Source organism: Amblyomma americanum, chromosome 7, assembly GCF_052857255.1.
Source record: "Amblyomma americanum isolate KBUSLIRL-KWMA chromosome 7, ASM5285725v1, whole genome shotgun sequence".
NCBI classification, from domain to species: domain Eukaryota; kingdom Metazoa; phylum Arthropoda; class Arachnida; order Ixodida; family Ixodidae; genus Amblyomma; species Amblyomma americanum.
The window spans coordinates 59,149,655-59,168,433 of record NC_135503.1 but is presented as its reverse complement, the minus strand read 5'-3'; the positions used below and the strand labels follow the sequence as shown (position 1 = coordinate 59,168,433).

The 18,779-nt window shown below is 46.5% G+C and overlaps 1 protein-coding gene across 2 annotated transcripts in view; it reads left to right on the top strand.

Moving 5' to 3' along the window:
* LOC144099202 (protein eva-1-like) overlaps positions 1–18,779 on the top strand; it is a 233,309-nt gene that overhangs the window by 201,890 nt on the left and 12,640 nt on the right. For both annotated transcript variants that reach the window (XM_077632346.1, XM_077632345.1), the window contains exons 2-5: positions 4,948–5,177; positions 11,276–11,399; positions 14,117–14,266; positions 15,407–15,553. In XM_077632346.1, the coding sequence (XP_077488472.1) occupies positions 4,948–5,177; positions 11,276–11,399; positions 14,117–14,266; positions 15,407–15,553 (651 nt within the window). The remainder of the gene's footprint in view (positions 1–4,947; positions 5,178–11,275; positions 11,400–14,116; positions 14,267–15,406; positions 15,554–18,779) is intronic.

Sequence of the window (18,779 nt, the reverse complement as noted above, 5' to 3'; positions counted from 1 at the left end):
CTTGGATTTTTATCATTTTTATTCCCCAACATCAGATAATCAAAGACACAGCACGCCAGAAAGTCTGCATTCTAGGTTGCCGTCATTTATTTACCTTCGCCCATTCGCGCAACCAAATAACGGCTTCAAGAATCTATGCACAACGAATGCCCATGCGAAAATAAACAGCGCAGGATTGGTGGTCACAAAACGACAGAATAACCTGGTCGTCCTAAATCATACCACTCGGTCCAATTTTCTTTATTTTTTTTTTGTTTTTTAATACGCAACGTGAACCAGCTATCCGCGCGCAGCTATCCATCCACGCAGCGTTTGCACGAAACAACGCAACTGTACTCCTCGGCAGCGTCGCTTCAGAAGCCTCGTAATTGCCGCATCGGATCATATCTCCATTCATCTATCCATTTCTTCCTCCCTCGTATCGCTCGCGGGAACATGAAACTAGACTACGCATTAACACGCATATGGGCTCGCAGCGCCCCCTGCGTGCGGCTTGTTTTCAGCTCTGCTGTTACCAGCCCCTTATAGCTTGTTTGTTTACATTTTTTGTTGTTGTTTTTTCTCTGTTGGGCTCAGGGCAGCAGAGCTCAGCCGTCATGATGTCACTGCGCAGCGCGCAGCCTATTCCCGGGGGGCGTTCTAATAAATGTACTTTCGCCGAGGTGTCGGGGGCTCTCGGTCTTCCCTCCCCTTCGGTACCGGTGGGAGCGAAATGTGCGGGGTGAAAAACTTCTCAGAGGCAGTTCCGAGTACGCCCCCTTTGAACACCCTTGCCTCTTCTGGCTTGCTGGCTCCGTGTGCCCCTCTCTCTCTCTCTCTCTCTCTCTCTCTCTCTCTCTCTCTCTCTCTCTCTCTCTCTCTCTCTCTCTATTCGTTCATCCCTCTAGGGCCACTCTTGATTAATGGTTCTGGGCGTTGTTTAGGACCCTGCTCTATATAGAGAGGGCTCTCAGGGATGATGGAAGAAGTAAAGTGAGAAGGATGCCGACAATCACCTAGTGTATAGAGGAACAGAACTGTAAAAGGAGCCAACCAAGCGCATAACGATTGATAATACAGAAATCAGGCTTCGCTGAAGGAATGCGCTCTATGCAAGAAGTGAGTGAATAAAGATTTATTAAAAAAAAAATAGAGCGACTGCATTTCACCCCATTTGACATGAGTTGCTGGCACCAAATATTAGAGGTTGATGGCGATGGAAGGCCGTAAGACGGGCCATCTTTAACGCTTGCTTTACACAGAAGCAGGAACAAATCCAGGGTATTAGTTCTCCTACTGCATCTAATCGAGAACTCCCGACAAACCTTGAAATGCTGCGTCGGTTTTACTGCCCCGTAAAGACAATTCTCACTAAAAAGTGCCCTCTAATCACTAGTGCAACGCGAAGCAAACGGAGTCGAGTTTAATGCTGTCAACGAACGGTTTAACAGTAAGTACCTTTCTTTCATTGGGAACGTAGATTAAGTGCTTGAATTCACTTTCATAACGTAATTCGCCGAAGCGTCGCACTAGAAACTGAGCTGGCGAAATTTTTCGTTTACTCTGGCACGGGGAAGTCTTTGCAGTCTCTCCCAATTTCAATAATATTTTGTTAACTCACTCATGATGCGCAGCCACTGACTTTAAAGCGAAATAAGGGAGTAGAGCTGGAGAGGAGGAAACACGAGTCGCATGGCCGCGCGACATGCTATTGACAGGACGCAGCCACCGCGACAGGCGACATGTTTTGGACACAGCTTACAAGAGCACTGCGTGAGTAGGGTCACCTTGAGGTCAGCAGAAGGAACGCTCCATGTCTGCTACCGCAGGCGCTGGGACGGTTGGCTATTCGGTGCTCTTGTAAGATAAAACGCCTCACGCAATACGCAAGCAACGCCTCCTCGAACCCTGGCGTTTACGGCGGAAGCACGCAATGCGGTGCGTAGTGCGCAACACTACTACACCGCTCCTTCGCGTTTGATTTACGACGTGGCATTTTTTTCTTCTTTCTTTTTTTAATGCGCGACATTTTTCACCCCCAACTGTCTCCTTGCGTGCTTCCTCCGACACTTGACCTTGCTTGTTTGTTCGTTAATGTATTTCGAATATGCGCGAAGAAGCCGAGTGCGCGTGACAGCGGCTCCTTGTAGCAGCACCCTGGAGGGCTCCCTCCTTCAAGCTCAGAAGTCCTTTCCTTACCGGGCGGCGCCAGTTTGGTTCCGTGACTGCTACGCGTATACGCGCTCTGGCCCGCTTGTATACACGGACCTCCCTGGGGGTGTAAATATAGCGCGGCCCTCTGCATGAGCGATAAACCTGACTCCCCGGAGGAAGGTGGAGTCGAAGATGGAAGTTAGAGCCCGTGCGTGAGCGCTTCGAAACACGCGCAGGTTTCCCAAAAACTGGCAGTTATTTATGTTTCGTTCACCTTTTGGCTGCGCCTGCTTCTCGTCTAAATTTTACGAGCTTTTCGCGTGGAATCCGCGCGCTGGGTGTATTTCGTAGGTTGGTGCGCACGTCTTCCTCGCCGGCTCTCTTCCTGAGGGTTTGTGACCGCGGCTGGCGTAGCGCTTCGCCGATTCAGGGCATGCGGTTCTGGCGTCGGGTATACATGCTCAATCACGCCCGGGCCACGCGGCTGGCTGCAGGCCGGAGACGGATCTGCGATGGCAACGGCTGTCGTCCTCTACCTTGCTTCCTTTTATTCTTTGTTTGTCTATTTACCCAGACAAGCTATACGTCCTCAAGTCCTGCAAATGGCCAGAACTTGTGATTGCGGAAGTGGTATTTGCTGCCGTCTGCTCAATTTGCGCTTTATATTTTTTAGTTCTGGTAACCAGCACTCGGGAAAGAAGAATAAGGGTAAATAAGAAAGGCAAACGGGGCTGGGAAGTTAGGGAGACAAAGACCGATTGGGTATCCAACACGTGGACAGACGGGATAAAGGGGAATGAAATACAGAGGGGAAAGATTAAAGAATTTGATCCTTCGCTTAAAATTTCATAGTAAATTTATACTAATTGAAGTGCGCAGCCTTCAAATATCTTTGGGGTCATCGAAACGAGCTCAATATCTGAGGAAACTTGCGGCTAGCTTGTGAAATGGCATGTGGAAAGTACGGCAGAGTTGTTTCGGCAGTGACGTCTCGCTGTGTTGCTTTTGGCATCACAGAAGCGGTACTTAGCGGTATTTTACTTATTTGCACATCGGGGCCGGAACTATTTCCAATGGGTACTAGTGATATAACTGTAGCCGCCATTCATGCCAGAGATCGTAGAAGAGTTGAACACACGCGGATCCTGCTAGACGTGCGGCGGTGCTGGTGTCACTGCATTTTTTTTACTATAGTCGAATAGCTTCTAACTAGGTGTACCTGCAACCAGGCTGTGCTGTCTACGGAAGCCGTCAGTATGGCCCTTCATCCGATACGTAATCATGAAATGTACAGCCATTGCCAGCTCACCGGGCGTCTTTTTGGACTTCCACCGTTCCCGATCTCTCGGACAGGAGAGGGACAATCACATTAACTCCTCCTGAAATTATAATTTCCTGGCGTGCTACAAGTTCCGGATGGACGAAAGCGAAGCAAAGTGCGTGGACTGCATATTTCTGACAAAAGCTGTACGTAGATCCTAATGAACCATGGTGAGGGAACAGCGCAAGGGACGAGACACAGGAAATGAAGCAGTGAAAAAACACACGGGCGTTTTCGCTGTCTCGGTCTTTGTGTCTCCTCCCTTACTCTGTTCCCTCACCACTCAAAAAAGCAACTAGCCCGCTAACTCGCTCTTTTATCCTAATAAATATCGCTTTTATTGTGACCGCGTGGTTTTTATTCTGTTTGTCTTGTTTTTTTCGGTAATATTGTTCAAAATGATTCACAAACATGTTATTAATCTATCGTCAGCGTGCTACCGTTCCGTTGCTCCGAAAGCCTGAAGTAAAACGTTTTCTCGAACAAAAAGAAACTTCCCTAATCGGTTCTGGAATTCATAAAATATTAGCTAACCATAACTACACACGTATACACAAGTTCAGTGCATTGTCAGTAAAGGTGCAAAAATGTATGATAAGCTATGTTGTTTGTATATGAAACCTCATTACGTTACCGTCTTGCGCCGTCAGCAATGTTCGACGTATTGGTTTGGTTTAGTTTATGGGGGTTTAACGTCCCAAAGCGACTCAGGCTATGAGAGTCGCCGTAGTGAAAGGCTCCGAAAATTTCGACCACCGGGGGTTGTTTAACGTGCACTGACATCGCACAGCACACGGGTCTCTAGAATTTCGCCTTCATCGAAATTCGACCGCCGCGGCCGGGATCGAACCCACGTCTTTCTGGCCAGCAGCCGAGCGCCATAACCACTCAGCTACCGCGGCGGCTTGTTCGACGTATTATCAGCAACAAATTAAAGGTGAAAAAGAAGTTAAGTGCCATCACAAAAACGCGGACATATCTTTTGGAGAGGAAATATGAGCGATGTGTAACTGCACTTCTAGAGGTGGAAAAAGACGGTCTTCGCGCCGCTGAGGTAAAATTAATTTGCGCTGTTATTCAGCTTTCGCCGGCTGAGATATTCTAATTTTGCTGGGAGTGTTTCTATTGTCTTGTTTAGATTTCATTTGTTGCTGATAGTGCATGACAGCTGGGTTGTGCAAAGCTAATCAAAACAACTCGGAAAAGATAAGAAATAACAGGGTCGTTGAACACGAAGGTAATTACGATCTTTGCACTTCCGATCATTCTCTTGGTGACTGAATGATTGTACTAGCAGATTGCCTTCTGATATGATGACACGGAACTGTACGACATTTTAGGTACGCAGCCATGTTTTCACGTAAATACCTCTGGCCTGAAACGTTTGCAGACCTTTAACGGTTATCGCAAATTACATGCACAAGCTTGGCGAATTTTGCCGCTGTTCACCGGATTTGCTTCCTTACACTTTCCTCTTCTTATTTCGATTGCAGCGCTCCTATCGGGCACCCTGAAGACGTTCCAGAAGTTCGCATGCGACGGCCAGGAGCTACAGCTGCGCTGCTTCCGCAACACGAGCATCTCCATCTCGGTGGCCCAGTATGGCCGCTCTGTGCCCTACCACATGTTGTGCCCGCCGCCAGACGACGGGGGCGCTGCGCACGCCAGGCCGCCGCAGGAGTACAACGGCAGTGTCGAGTGCATCGCCAAGGAGGCGCTCAGGGTGAGTGGGGTTTTCTGAAAAATACGATGCACAACAGCTTATTTCATTTCATTTCATTTCGTTTTATTACCTTAAAGGCCCCAAAAGAGGGGTGTTACATAAGGGGTGGCAACAATTAAAAACGCATATTCACAATAACAGGAAAGTTTTTACATTTTCAGCGAAAAGACTTGAGCAGGTGATGATGGCAACGTTGTTTGGAAGGCCGTTCCAGTCTGCGGCTGCACGAGGAAAGAAGGAATTAGAAAAAGTGACGGTGCGTGAGCGTGGACGGGCAACTTGTAGGTGATGGCTGGTGCGATGAGATATGCGTGCTGGGGGAAGAATATAAGGTGCGATGTGCATACGGCTGTGGAAGAATTTGTGAAATAAAGACAGGCTGGTGATGCGACGGCGGAGCGATGAGGGTGATAATCCGCATGCTGCTTTTAAGGAGGAAACGCTGATGTCATAAGAGTACGATGAATGAATGAAGCGAGCAGCGCGATTTTGAACAGATTCGAGGACATTGGTGAGGTAAGCTTGATGAGGATTCCAAATGGGAGATGCAAATTCTAGTTTGGACCTGACAAATGATTTGTAAGCTAATAACTTTATATATTTTGGAGCATGGTGAAGATGGCGCTTGAGGAAACCTAGCGTCTTGTTTGCTGACGGTATTATGTTAGTAACATGCAAGCTCCAAGAAAGATCGCTAGAAATTGTTTTGCCTATGTACTTGTATGACTGAACTAGTTGTACGGGAACTTCTGATATTTCGTAAGAGAAAATTAGAGGATTGCGGCGGCTGCTGATGGACAAAAAATTACATTTACGTGGGTTAAGTTCCATTAGCCACTTATTACACCACTCCTGAACAGCATTGAGATCGTTTTGAAGAGAAGATTGGTCAGCAGTGGGGGGAGGGGGGGGGGAATAGCACGATAAAGTACACAGTCGTCAGCGAACATGCGTATGTTAGATGTTACGTTTGAAGGCAGATCATTAATGTATATGAGAAACAGTATTGGGCCAAGCACAGATCCCTGTCGAACGCCCGACGATACTAGGAGTGAGTTAAAGTTCTTATTGTTAACGGAGACAAACTACGAACGATTAGTTAAAAACTCTTCAATCCACTTCAAAATATGGGGGTGCAAATTTAATTGGGAAAGTTTTATTAGCAGGCGTTTATGGTGTACTTTATCAAAGGCTTTTGCAAAATCTAAAAATACGATTTCAGTCTGTAGATGACAATGTCTGGCTCGAAACACGCTGCTCTACAGATCTCTGAACTTGAAAAACAGAGTTCTTTCAGGCCATTCTTGTGTACGGCGCCGCTCAACGGTATCTAACTAAAGTAGAAGACGCCCCGAGCGTTAGTCCGGGACTAAGCGATGGCGACTACGGTACCGCTTGGAAGAATGTATATCAGCGTTAGCGCCGGGCCTTCTAGTGTGCCTTTAGTCATATTGCAAAGCGCGTATTTCTGCGGACTTGACGTCGCGGAGCTGCACGTTGGCTATGAAGGACGCCGTAGTGAATTAATTGCTCCATATTAATTTCAACCATTGTTGGGATTCATTAGCGTAGTGCGGCATGGCAAGCAGCACGCGGATAGCTTTCAATTTCGATCGATCGATCCTCGAGGCTTGGGACTGTGTATGGAGCGGTGTGTAACTTACGTCGCGTCGCAGTTACTCCACCAGAACTACGGCTTCTGGGAAGCGAAGTGCCGCTTCCATGGTCCGGGCATCATTTCTTCAGTTTGTCTCTTGTTTTCTTTACTTTCTATTTTCGTCTTACTACATCTACCTACATAGCGGGTGTTTCAGCGAACACTAAAAAAAATTCAGAAATAGGCTTTTCTGGGTAAAAATATTGCTTTTGCGGCATAGTATTACCAGTATTGGTGGACACCAGCAAACCGGTGAATCGTCTTAGGTAGTAAGCTGGACAACTAATTTCTGATAAGTAACATTTTAACTAGCAGAGTTAGGCGCCTAGTGCCAATTAGAGATTTGCGGCCGGTCATTAGTAATAGCAATATCAGTTTTTATAATTTCAAGAACGCGATTACAAAATTTGGCTGCATCGTGCGAAAACACACGAGCTTTCGAAAGCATGCAGGCAAAGCAACTCCTCCAGTGCACGTAACTCTTCGAAAAAGCCAAATTTTGTCGAGCCACAGCGCCAAGGGTAATCGCGTTTCAGAAATTCTAAAAACTGATGTGGCTGGTAATAACGACCGGCTACAATTCTCCAATTGCAACTAGGCGCCTAACTCTACTAGCGTAAAGGTTAATTATCAGAAATTAGTTGGCCAGCTTACTACTTAAAACGATTCCCAGGGTTGGTGGTGTCCGCAAACGCTGGTAATACTATGCTGCAAAAGCCATATAGTTACCACTAAAAGCCTATTTTCGAATATTTTTGAAAGCGTTTGCTGAAACACCCAGTAAATAAATACTTCAGGAAATGTGACTTCAACATGCAGCTCTAGAGTCGACCCTCAGCACGTAGAATACGTACGTTTTTTTACAAAAAACATAATGCTTTGTTTCACCGTGAATAGCAGTAAACCAATAAACATGATTATTAATTTAAATAATTTTGCATCCATAAAGCGGTTCGAACTTCGAAACGCCTAGTGCAAGGTAGGTGGATCTGAACGTTCAATTCATAGCCTCAGTAGGAGGAGAAAGGTTTGGCCAGTCCACTGCGTTTTTCTAATGCCCCTCACTAGAAAACGCCGGTAACATGGCCAGCAGCTTTCTAAGATGCGGGTGTGAGGTCGTCGTTGTCCGCTTCATGATTGACGCTGATCTGTGCAAACGGCCTTTTGAAACCACTATAGCTGCGCATGATGACCATTCTTTTTTAGTTTTTGCGAATAAACGCACTTTTTCTGGAATTTAGCGTATGAGCAATGCAGACTGTAAAGTAACCTTTAATGCTTATACGAGTATTGGGTTGGGAATGATCACGCGGTAGCCTTTCGCATAAACTTTGCAGTTTGATATGCATATAATAAACTGCACATCTCCAACCGAAAACTTTAATTTTAACCCAACGTTTCGAAGCCGACTCGGCTTCTTCTCAGGGGTGACTGATGAAGAACTGCACATCTCCAACAAAAAATTAAAATTTTTGGTTGGAGATGCGCAGTTTATTATAAGTCTTCAAACCCAACCAGACAGGCAAATCTGTCAAAATGTTTAGCTTTCAGTTTGATATGCAACGCACGAGAAATGAGCGAATATGTTTACGAGTCGTTTCCCCTGAAACGGGATCTTTCAGGACGCACCGTTCTTCTAAATGAAGCGTCAGCTCACTCATTCAGCACTTCTTTGATAGGAGCTTCACCTCCATTCACGAATTCCAGTCGGGCGGTTTGTTTGCACAATCCGCAGCTCTGCCCGTAATACGCATTTCGTGGTAGTTTAAACTATGGCTAGGCGAGTGTCTGCGTGCCGTTGTTTTCCCGTCCCTGTTTATCTACCAACTATTCACTCAGAGAATGTTTTTTGTTCTTGGAAATCGAACTGTCTTCCAGCGTATACAAACCGCTTTCTTTTTTTCATTATGCACGAACTTTCGTAGAAACTCCACTTACTTCGTAGGTGTACATTTTCGTACTGTACCGGTTTCTTGGTAAGTCCTTTTCTGTTACGCTTCTTTTTTTCCCGTGATTACAGGAATTGCTGGTTATTTTTCTTTCTGCCAAAGAGCATGCTATCTAGCTTTACAATAGTCCTGCCCTTTCACATGTGGGCGGTCGCTTTCCCGCACTACTAATTGCGCTTAGGTCTTCTTACCCGCATGCACTATAGCGCTGCGGCAAAGCCTGCCCCAAGATTCGATTGTCGCTGTGAGGATTGAAGGGACACTGAATCGCTTAATTCGGACTTAGGCGAGATTCAAGGATTCGAATGCTTGAAGCTTCTAGGCAAAGCATTCCAAGTTTTTTTTTGCGCTGGCATTTAAAATGGTGACGTAATCACATAAAAGCCACGACAATGGGCAGGCTTCTTCTCAAAGCTTTGAGTTGTGCGAACAAGTTCGGTGATGATTTCAAACTTCCAAGTCTTTCACCTACTCATTTCAATGCCCAGCGGAATCCCGGCCAGCAATTTTCTGGGGTTCTTTGCTGTCGACGGCATTCAATTTCTTCTTTCCAGTCCGTTTTCCTGCCTTGAAAATGTACCACTCCCGCAATGTGACGTCATCAAGCCCCCTCCCCCCTCTCCCCCTAGACTGCGCTGCGCAGTTCAAAGATGCCTTAGCGTCGTCACGGCTTTAATTCGGCGATTATGTCATCATTTCAAATGATAACACAAAAAGATTTCGTGTCCTTTCCTTCAACATTTTACTCATTCGATCCCTTTGCCCGCCGAGTTCTAAAAGCTTTCCATTTGCCGTTTAACGCATTTTTATAATTTATTTACATAATAAAGTGTATGTATTACTTGCAGGTCGGCAAGTGCATTGATTAAGGCGGTTTAAAGTGAATACTGGACACGAAATTCTAAAATAACTTCAACAAGTTGAGAACAATGTATGCAAGATAGAGCAATATAAAGTTGACAAACGCCGTTTGTAACGTAACATGCATGTATATATCTTTAGAAAGTTTACCGCGTGGCCGGGCACTAACTACAGCTACCGACAGAAACTCAGAATAGTCACAGAGGGTTGTCTTTCAGGAGGATTTGCGGTGAAATCTTTACATAAACTCGGATGCTAACATGCTCGCTCGTATTGTGGGAGTAATTACGAAAACTTCATTTTTTTTCTCCACTCAGCGTAAAAACACTGAGCAACGCCGCAGTGCTTAACATCGCGTAATCTTTTTAATTGCAGAGGAAAGCCATATATATGCGCTATTACCAATTATTCACATGCCGCACGCATGGAGCTGCTTTTCAGCGCCCTTGAATTATACCCCGTCCCCGCCTCGTAGCATAACATTTTATTCAAGCTTTTCGTTACGATAAAAAAAATCCGAATAATTTCCTTGAGCTGTTATCAGAATTTACAATCAGTTCTGACAGTAACAACACACGTCAGAAAGAATCGTAGCATGTTCCCACCGCAGATACAAACTACGGTTTTCAACTGTTGTGCCACACTCTACAATCTTTGCTAAGTTCAGTAACACTAAATAGAAACATGTGTTTTTCGCGGAATTGGCTCTGTGCATTCCTTTTGTGCGTATTTGGTGTTGCTGCCGTATATCCTCCCGCCGTATAATTATTAACAAGTCTTCCTCGCAATGCATGCCGTAAGTAGTTTAAGCCCCGTACAACTGAAATGTAATGATGTTTTATACGTGTTTTCGTGCTATGGAGAAGTGTTCTGCCGATGTACTACGTCGATGGAAGGGAACGTTAACAACCCGGCGCCAACACGCTCTGCTGTTTCAATTTCTTTTCGGCGCGCTTTTACTTCGGTGATAGCAAAAAAGACCCTAGACTGGTCCATGATGCATTCTAGGACGACATCTAACGTCTTTTTCGTACCACCCAGGTAAACGCGCGATGAAAATAAATTCCAACAGCTGGGCGTGTTGGCACCGGGTTGTTCGCGTTTCTTTCCATCGAGGTAGTACTTCTCTGTAATATTTATTGGTGCCATTTTTGCTGTTTAGATCATTTGTATTCGCAGTACTGAATGCAGCGCATTTCTGTAGGTGGTACAGGCCCAATAAAGCCGAATTCATTTTTTTTTGTCTGTACTCCCACCATCTGTACACGTATAGGCGCAGATACACTTGAAAATTAAAAAAAAAAGACACGAAGAAAAAACTAAATGCAAAACCAGAAACCGCAGTAGTCATAGCCGGAAAAACGCTACAACGATTCCAGTAAAGACAGTGAACACTAAGTTTTATTAAGCCTGCTAGTAGCAAGCCGAATAAAACTGGTAACTTTGCCGAGCTTGGTTCTACACTCCGTCTGCATACCAGTATTCTCGTTTAGTGCAGTTACTATAACTGTCGAACCATTTCATGGAAAATACCTGTACACGTAGCCCCGCGAAGGCAGCGATGAGGCCGATTTTCTTGAGGGGAAATTGAAAACGAATTGATCGAGGTGCTGCGCGACCGCATTCCGCAGGTGGTGGAGGCAGCCTGCCGGGAGAAGGAGGAGTGCACGGTCAAGACGGACGCCAAGTCGTTCATGGTGGACCCGTGCCCGGGGGTGCACAAGTACGCCGAGGTCGCCTACAAGTGCCGGCCCAGTGAGCGGTGCCTCCTTGTCTTGCGCCTTTGAGCAGCGCGAATTCTTCCACAATGTACTTGGCTGGGGCATCATTTTGATTAAGACAAGGGTGTATTTTCATTTATGTACCTCTATGTTTGCTTGTTCATTTTGCTGTTTGACTTGCGATGTGGTGGCGACGTGTGCGGTAGTCACGCTGAACAAAAATCTTTGAATGACCATATCCTGCGATTTTATGTCCACCCAGCTACGGATCCAAAACTTAGGTCTGATTCTATACCTGTTTCACTAACTTGTCAATAACGTCGAGCATGCTAAGAAGTTGAATAACTAAAAACTCGTTATATATGTTGGAAAAAGACCAATGACCAGGGTCAAAAAAGAAAAATTGAGAGTAAATAGTGCATTGACATTTCTGTACCACTACGCGTAAGTTTTTCAGAATGAGGCGAACTTTGGGCCCTTGCTATAAACTACAAAGTGACGTACCGAGAAGTATACTTCGGGCTGATTACGCCACGTGCCGCCTAATGCATGAGGTATCGATTGCATGTGCATGGGTTCGTTAAGCAGGCGTGTATTTCAAGATTTTTTTTTTCTGTAACTGAACGTGTAGCGGAATCTTGGGCAATCCTATGCTATGTGTATTCGTGATGCTTGGATAGCGCATCTGAAGCCGTGTTTCTCTTATTTCGCGGCATACTGGTCTTGCCTAAGACGTTTTTCAAACGTCCCGTCTTGCTCATGTATATAGCATCAAAATCTCTGAGAAGGTAATTTTGTAGACGCACTACGGTTGATTGTCTGTTCTGTGGGATCGTTCAAAAGTACTGTACAAGGGGGGCTTTTAGGCTGCTAGAAGTTAGTACGTGGGTCACTTAACGTTGGCGTATACTATTACCCTTGCGTATACTTTGCTGACGTACGCCTCCCATTACTCAATTTCCTTGGCGAATCAACTGAAAATTGTCTGACGTCAAGTGCGTAACGGGAGTCCTACCCACACGGGAAAGTACCTGAATTTCCCCTCATCGCATGCTGTCGGACGAAAGCGATCGGTGCTTCGACGCTTCACAGCAAAGCTTTATGCTGTGTTCTAGCCCAATAAAACGACCGCACGAGATAGGCCGAGTAAAGAAAAAAAAGAACGCCTGGAGAAGCAAAGGCCCCCGCAACAAAAGCTGCGGTCGCAGCAACGACGAAGAGCCCGAAAAGCTCAGCCGATCGATTTTTTGCATTCTTGCAGCTTGCAAGGGAGCTGCATTCATCTGAGAACAACCAGAATAGGAAATTAGTTATGTAACAAATGGCATTCCGCTTAATGCGGAAGTGTTTGAAGCCGCAAGAGTTTCTGTGTTTTTGTGAGTTGGGCATAATTTCGTTTATTAACGCTCACTCCTGCCGTTCTGGCACTATTTATCATAATTGATTTTCTCCTTCTGGCTTCTATTATCGGAACGGTTTCCTCGTGTTCTTCTTTTCGTATTTTCGCATCCGAATTCCTGTAATTAAGCTCCAACCCGCTAGATTTCGAATTTGGTTTGTTTCTTCATTTTCTTTTGGTACGCGTTTACTTTCAACCAAAACATGACTAATTCCTTGATGCGATTAACGCAAGAAAATGATTAGTCAGTGCGTGCAATCTTGCACGTAGTGACGGAGGAAATGTTGCTCAATAATCAGGCCAGCGAATATTAAATGTCGTACAATATTATCACGTTCGTGCAAACCCTGCTGGTTGTGCTCTTGGCATTATTGATTTCTCGTGTTATTCCCGCCAGTCTGATGGTGTGATTGACTGGCCGGTTTGATCCTCTGACTTAGAGTGCGCAGATCGGGGCGAGCTCTGAATCTGAGTCGGAGGAGGCACCGTCATGCCGAATATGCGAGGTGCTGTCCAAACGGTCACGTGACGGGAACAAAACCTGAATGCCTTTCGTTTGACAGCGACCAGAAGCAGCATTCGGCGCATTTTATTTGCTCCCTCTTCGGTGAACTCGCTTACAGAAAGCGGTTTTATAGGAACTGCAGCTTGGCTTTCTAGTTTGGTCATCACCGCCGGATAAATTCACGCGCTGACACTGTCGCTATGAGCTACGAACATGTAGCACTTTCGCTGTTCGCACGCGCGTTTTTTTTCTCTGGACGCACTTCGCTACATTTGCACATGCATGCACAGAAACGAAGCTGCAAAGACGTATCGTCAAGTGACTGCTGTTGCTAAACACAGCGATTAAACGTTCGGAGACTCCGGCGCGTATGGACGAGTTTCGTTAGCTTTAGTTGGTGTAGAACTTGAATGCACGTACATCCACACACTGTCACAAAACTACTTCGCCGCTCGACAGCGGGCGAGCGCACTGTAGAATATGGCCGCCGCACTGGGTTTGATATCGTATCCGTATATCCCAGAGCGCCCAAATGCTCTGACAAGAAAGTCATAGCGCATCGAGGTGCGGGAGGCGAGCGTTTGGAATGAGCCAGCTGAATGTACACAGAGCGACCGATTTCGATTAACCGAATTTGCCGTCGCCTCTCGTCGCTCTCCAGAGCGGTCTACAACTCCAGCCAAATATACCATCAATGTGTTTTCACATGTTGAGCTGCGATAATAAACGTTGTTACAGTAGCCTTGGTGTCCGTCCTACATAATGTCGCAACATATAAGGCAGTGCTGCGAACTCCGCACTCTCTGAAACAACGTGCCACTGCTGAAGCTCAGTCGTTTCTTTGCAGCCACGTTCTCGAACCGGATAGTGTGTGAGAACGACGTGCTCAATCTTCGCTGCCACAAGAACCTGCGCATCGTCATCTACTCGGCAAACTTCGGCGGCACTGAGAGGGGCGTGCCCGAGTGCCCGCAGAGGCAGGACGTCAAGCTCTCAGGTGGGTCTCGCTCCGTCCTTTCCTCTTGTACTAAAAAATCCTCTAATATCTTTCTGCTTTTCATGGCTGGGTTTTTTTGCATGTTTATGTACCAACAGCAACAACAAATAATGAAACTAAGAAGAACAATAAAAATTTAATGGCAGTGTGGTGATACTTTAGGAAAAGTTCCAAACAAATACTTGCACGAAGCGTCATGGTCCACCACCACTATCAAGCACCACCATCAGGCCATACAGGTCAATTTTTTAGCTAGATGCTGTTTTTTTTTTTTACATTCCTCAATATTTCCTTACGCATGTATCCATGCCTGTGCGCTCCGTGGGCAACAAGGTCTCGTGACCTGCGCGGAAAGGAGTATACGGATGTTTACGTACGTCTATGCAAAGAAATTCCGAAGACTGTAGGATGAAATTTGCGTTCTTTTACAGTTAATGTCATCGCGAAGACAAGCGAGCGGCTGACTACTACCTTACTGACAAGTAGTCATTTTGTGACGATGCTATGGTGGCGATGCTGTGACACTGCTTTGATGGAAAGCAAGCTGCTAGACATGAAGTTTTCCAATGAAAACTTCACGTTAATACGTATTAGCATTGGTTTCCAGCATGAAGTTATTTTTGAACTACGCGAAGCCACTGCGGGTCCACTCACAAGGCTTTATGAGTACGAGGCAACACGAATTGCTGCACCGGTTTTGTGCAGTGCACTGTCTTACTTTGAGTTGTTTGGCGCCATCTTTTGTTTTCATATATGTGCAAACTAACTACTACGCCTACTGTCGGTCCACAGAAACGGACTCGAGTACAGATTAAAACCGATGCAGTGAATATATGTCCCAGAAGCTTGAACCTTTGAAACAATTTCGGTTACTTCACACGCGCGCCCATAATTTACGACTGGTCGGCTGTAGTGTTTAAACCTCATTCGCGCGTCGTCACAAATGCAAGAATGCGCTATAAACAATGTAACAAAGACAAAAAAAGATAGGACGTTAGTGATATGAATACTTCGACCATCATCGACTTCTTTCAGTTGTTGAATCTAACAAGGTTTACACCTGTGCTCTTCTCTGTACTTCACGTTCAACGCAAGTATATTTAATTACCCTTTTTTTGAAAACATCCCATTTAATCGCAGAGTGCCAGGTGAGCTACGCGACAGAGACGGTGCTGACGACGTGCCACGGGCGCCGCAAGTGCACGGTGGCCGCCGACATGGGCACCTTCGGCAACCCGAGCTGCCACAAGGACTCACGCCTCTTCCTCAAGGTCGTCTACACCTGCGGTAAGTGAACTTACTGGCGCTGCAATTAAATGCCGCATTGAAACTACCTCGGTGCAGAAGCAGCAGTCCAAAAGCCAGAAAATGCGACGCACTATGCATAGTGCGAAACTGGGGTGTTGGGACTACAGGACAAGATTCCATTTTTCAAAACTTTTGTAATTAACAATTAATAGAACTCGCTGGAGGCCAGGACGGCCGATGGAGGAGGGCGGGGGAATGGTGGATGGGTGAGGTGCATAATCTTTGATTCTTCACCACGCATAGTGCTAAACTACGGTGCTGGGACTACAGGACAAGGTTCCGTTTCTCAAAACTTTGTAATTAACAAATGTGGTTAATAGAAGGCGCTGGGGACCGGGACGGCCGATGGAGGAGGGTGGGGAGGGGGTGATGGGGGGATGTGGCGCATAATCGTTGGATCCTTCACCACGCATAGTGCCAAACTAGGGTGCTGGGACTACAGGGCAAGATTCCATTTTTCAAGTCTTTGTAATTAACAAACATGGTTAATAGAAGGCACTGGGGGCCGGGACGGCCGGTGGAGGAGGGCAAAAGGGGGTGGAGGGGTGAGGCGCATAATTGTTGGACCCTCACCACGCATAGGGCCATCTAGGGTTTTTGGACTACAGGACAAGGTTCCGTTTTTCAAAACTTTGTGATTAACAAACATGGTTGATAGAAGGCGCTGGGGACCGGGACGGCCGACGGAGGAGGGCGGGGAGTGGGTGGTGGAGGGATGTGGCGCATAATCGTTAGATCCTCACCACGCGTAGTTCCTAACTAGGGTGATGGGACTACAGGGCAAGATTCCATTTTTCAACACTTTGTAACTGGCAAACACTGTCAATGGAAGCCGCTGGGGGTCGGGACGGCCGGTGGAAAAGGGGAGGGGGTGGAGGGGTGAGATGCATAATCGTTGGATCTTGAGCTAGCATTAAGAAGCTCCCAGGCTATGTGCGTGAACGGAAATGGAAAGCAAATTGAAGCAGGGACGCATGTCTTCGTATAAACAATGCGCGGGGAATTCCTTGAGCAAGTGCAAGGTTCATCTAAAATACGCTTTTGCGACCTAGACAGACAGCTTCTCTCGAACTTGTCATATCAGAATTTTAGGGTCACGCTTCTGATTAATTTTAGTCATCATGATTTAAAGAAGCACGGACGCTAGTTTTCTCCCATCATAGCATACTGCCTACCCTAAAGCAGAGGAGGTTTCGCCCCTGAAGTGAACCTCACTTTGACGTCAAAGTGTCACATTAAAGAGAGACAGCGCGGGAAACACAGAGCACAATACGAGACACCGACGTGTCTCTCACTGGGGTCTGCCACTTTAGCGCTGCATCTTTTCGTTATTTCACAACAACTAGACTAACGGCCACTTCTGTCAAACTGTCGTTAACCGCAAGCTCTGCGGAAAACATGCATTCATCGACAGTAAACTTTAGCACTGCTTGCTTTGGTGTGAAGTCAATACGTAAGTGCCTATAGTACCATATCATCCTCGAGAGCGCTGAACTTCTCTTCGAAAGCGCGACATGGAACTATGAGCGAAAATATAAGAAAAGATGGGATTGGTGACCAGAGGAAGGTTCCCGTTATCTGCATTGCACGGGGGAAAGAAAATGAGAAAAGAAAGGAAACATGAAACAGAGCTGCATCGTGCATATTAGAGCATAGCGATGTGTCTATTAGTGCTTTCGTTACCTGTGTGTATACGCTTGAAATATTTTTTATGCCACCGACGTGGTGATAGAAAGCAAGCAGCGAGATTTTTTTCTCAGTAGGGAATCGTAGTGAAGTTCCTCATGTGAAAAGCCTCGCTTCCATCATGAACACAGCATTTCGAAAGCAGAGGCTATGTTGAGTGATCTCACGAAATGCATGTGGCTGCTTGAAATGCAAGTAATTTGTAGGGACAGCAAAGTCGAGTAAAGGCAAAGTTAGTGACTAGTCTACATCCTTTACAGCTCAGAGGAACTGAGCAGAGCATCAGGAAACCATGCGGTCGTACGTAAGTTACTGAGGTGGTGCCACCAGATTCAGTTCTGTACCTTCATCCCGGCTAAGCTCACAGCAGCGTCATACGTGGCACACGTCACAACGGATGTATGCTGTATCCCATCTCTCTTATCTAAATTCCCTTCCGTAAGGTGTGCAAAAATCAGAGAAAGGCAGCTATGTTCGATGCATCATCTACTGCCTCGTTTGGTCTTGCATAGTAAAAACATTAAGATTTGTGGGGACTTTGCCTCACGACCTCCCCTTTGGTTAGATTTCCGCGATGCACCCTCCCTGTTTAGTTACTTCAACTTGTTAACAAGGGAGGGCGCCGTCGTCGCAGCGCCTAGAGCGCCAAGGACCGCGTGACTACTGCGCGCGCGCAGGGGAGCGGACACACTCTTCTGGCGCGTTCACACTTGGACTTTCGGCGGTGAGAGCGAGCGGAATCCGCTGCCGCGGTGAAGATTCCGCCGAAATACCCATCGGAAAGGCCGATCGGTCCAGGACCGAATTCTGCCTCCGGAAAAAAATCCGCCGAATCTCGTCAGCCAAGAGGAAGGCGAGTAACCGCGGCGACAAACATTGCGGCACCCTTCGATGCAGGACGCCTCGCTTCGGACTGAATTCGTCGCTGTTACTGCCTTTCTCAACGCATTCACTGGCCATAAAAGAGCCAGCGGTCTTTCGCTTTGTCTTATCTCACCCGTAAGAAAACGTTTGAGCGATAAATTCGCTTTAATTTTTCTTTCGGGTGACGATTCTTCCCCTTTTAGGCTTAAGAGGGGCGTCGGTTTGTTGAAAACAATGATTCCTTTCCTAACCACCAGATGGCGTCACTAGGCGTTTAAAAAGTGAGAATGTTACCCCGCCGCGGTGGCTCAGTGGTTAGGGCGCTCGACTACTGATCCGGAGTTCCCGGGTTCGAACCCAACCGCGGCGGCTGCGTCTTTATGGAGGAAAAACGCTAAGGCGCTCATGTGCTGTGCGATGTCAGTGCACGTTAAAGATCCCCAGGTGGTCGAAATTATTCCGGAGCCCTCCACTACGGCACCTATTCTTCCTTTCTTCTTTCACTCCCTCCTTTATCCCTTCCCTTACGGCGCGGTTCAGGTGTCCAAAGATATATGAGACAGATACTGCGCCATATCCTCCCCCCCCCCCCAAAAAAAACAATTATTATTATTATTAGAAATAGCCTAACTTCCGACAAAATAGCTGCATTTAG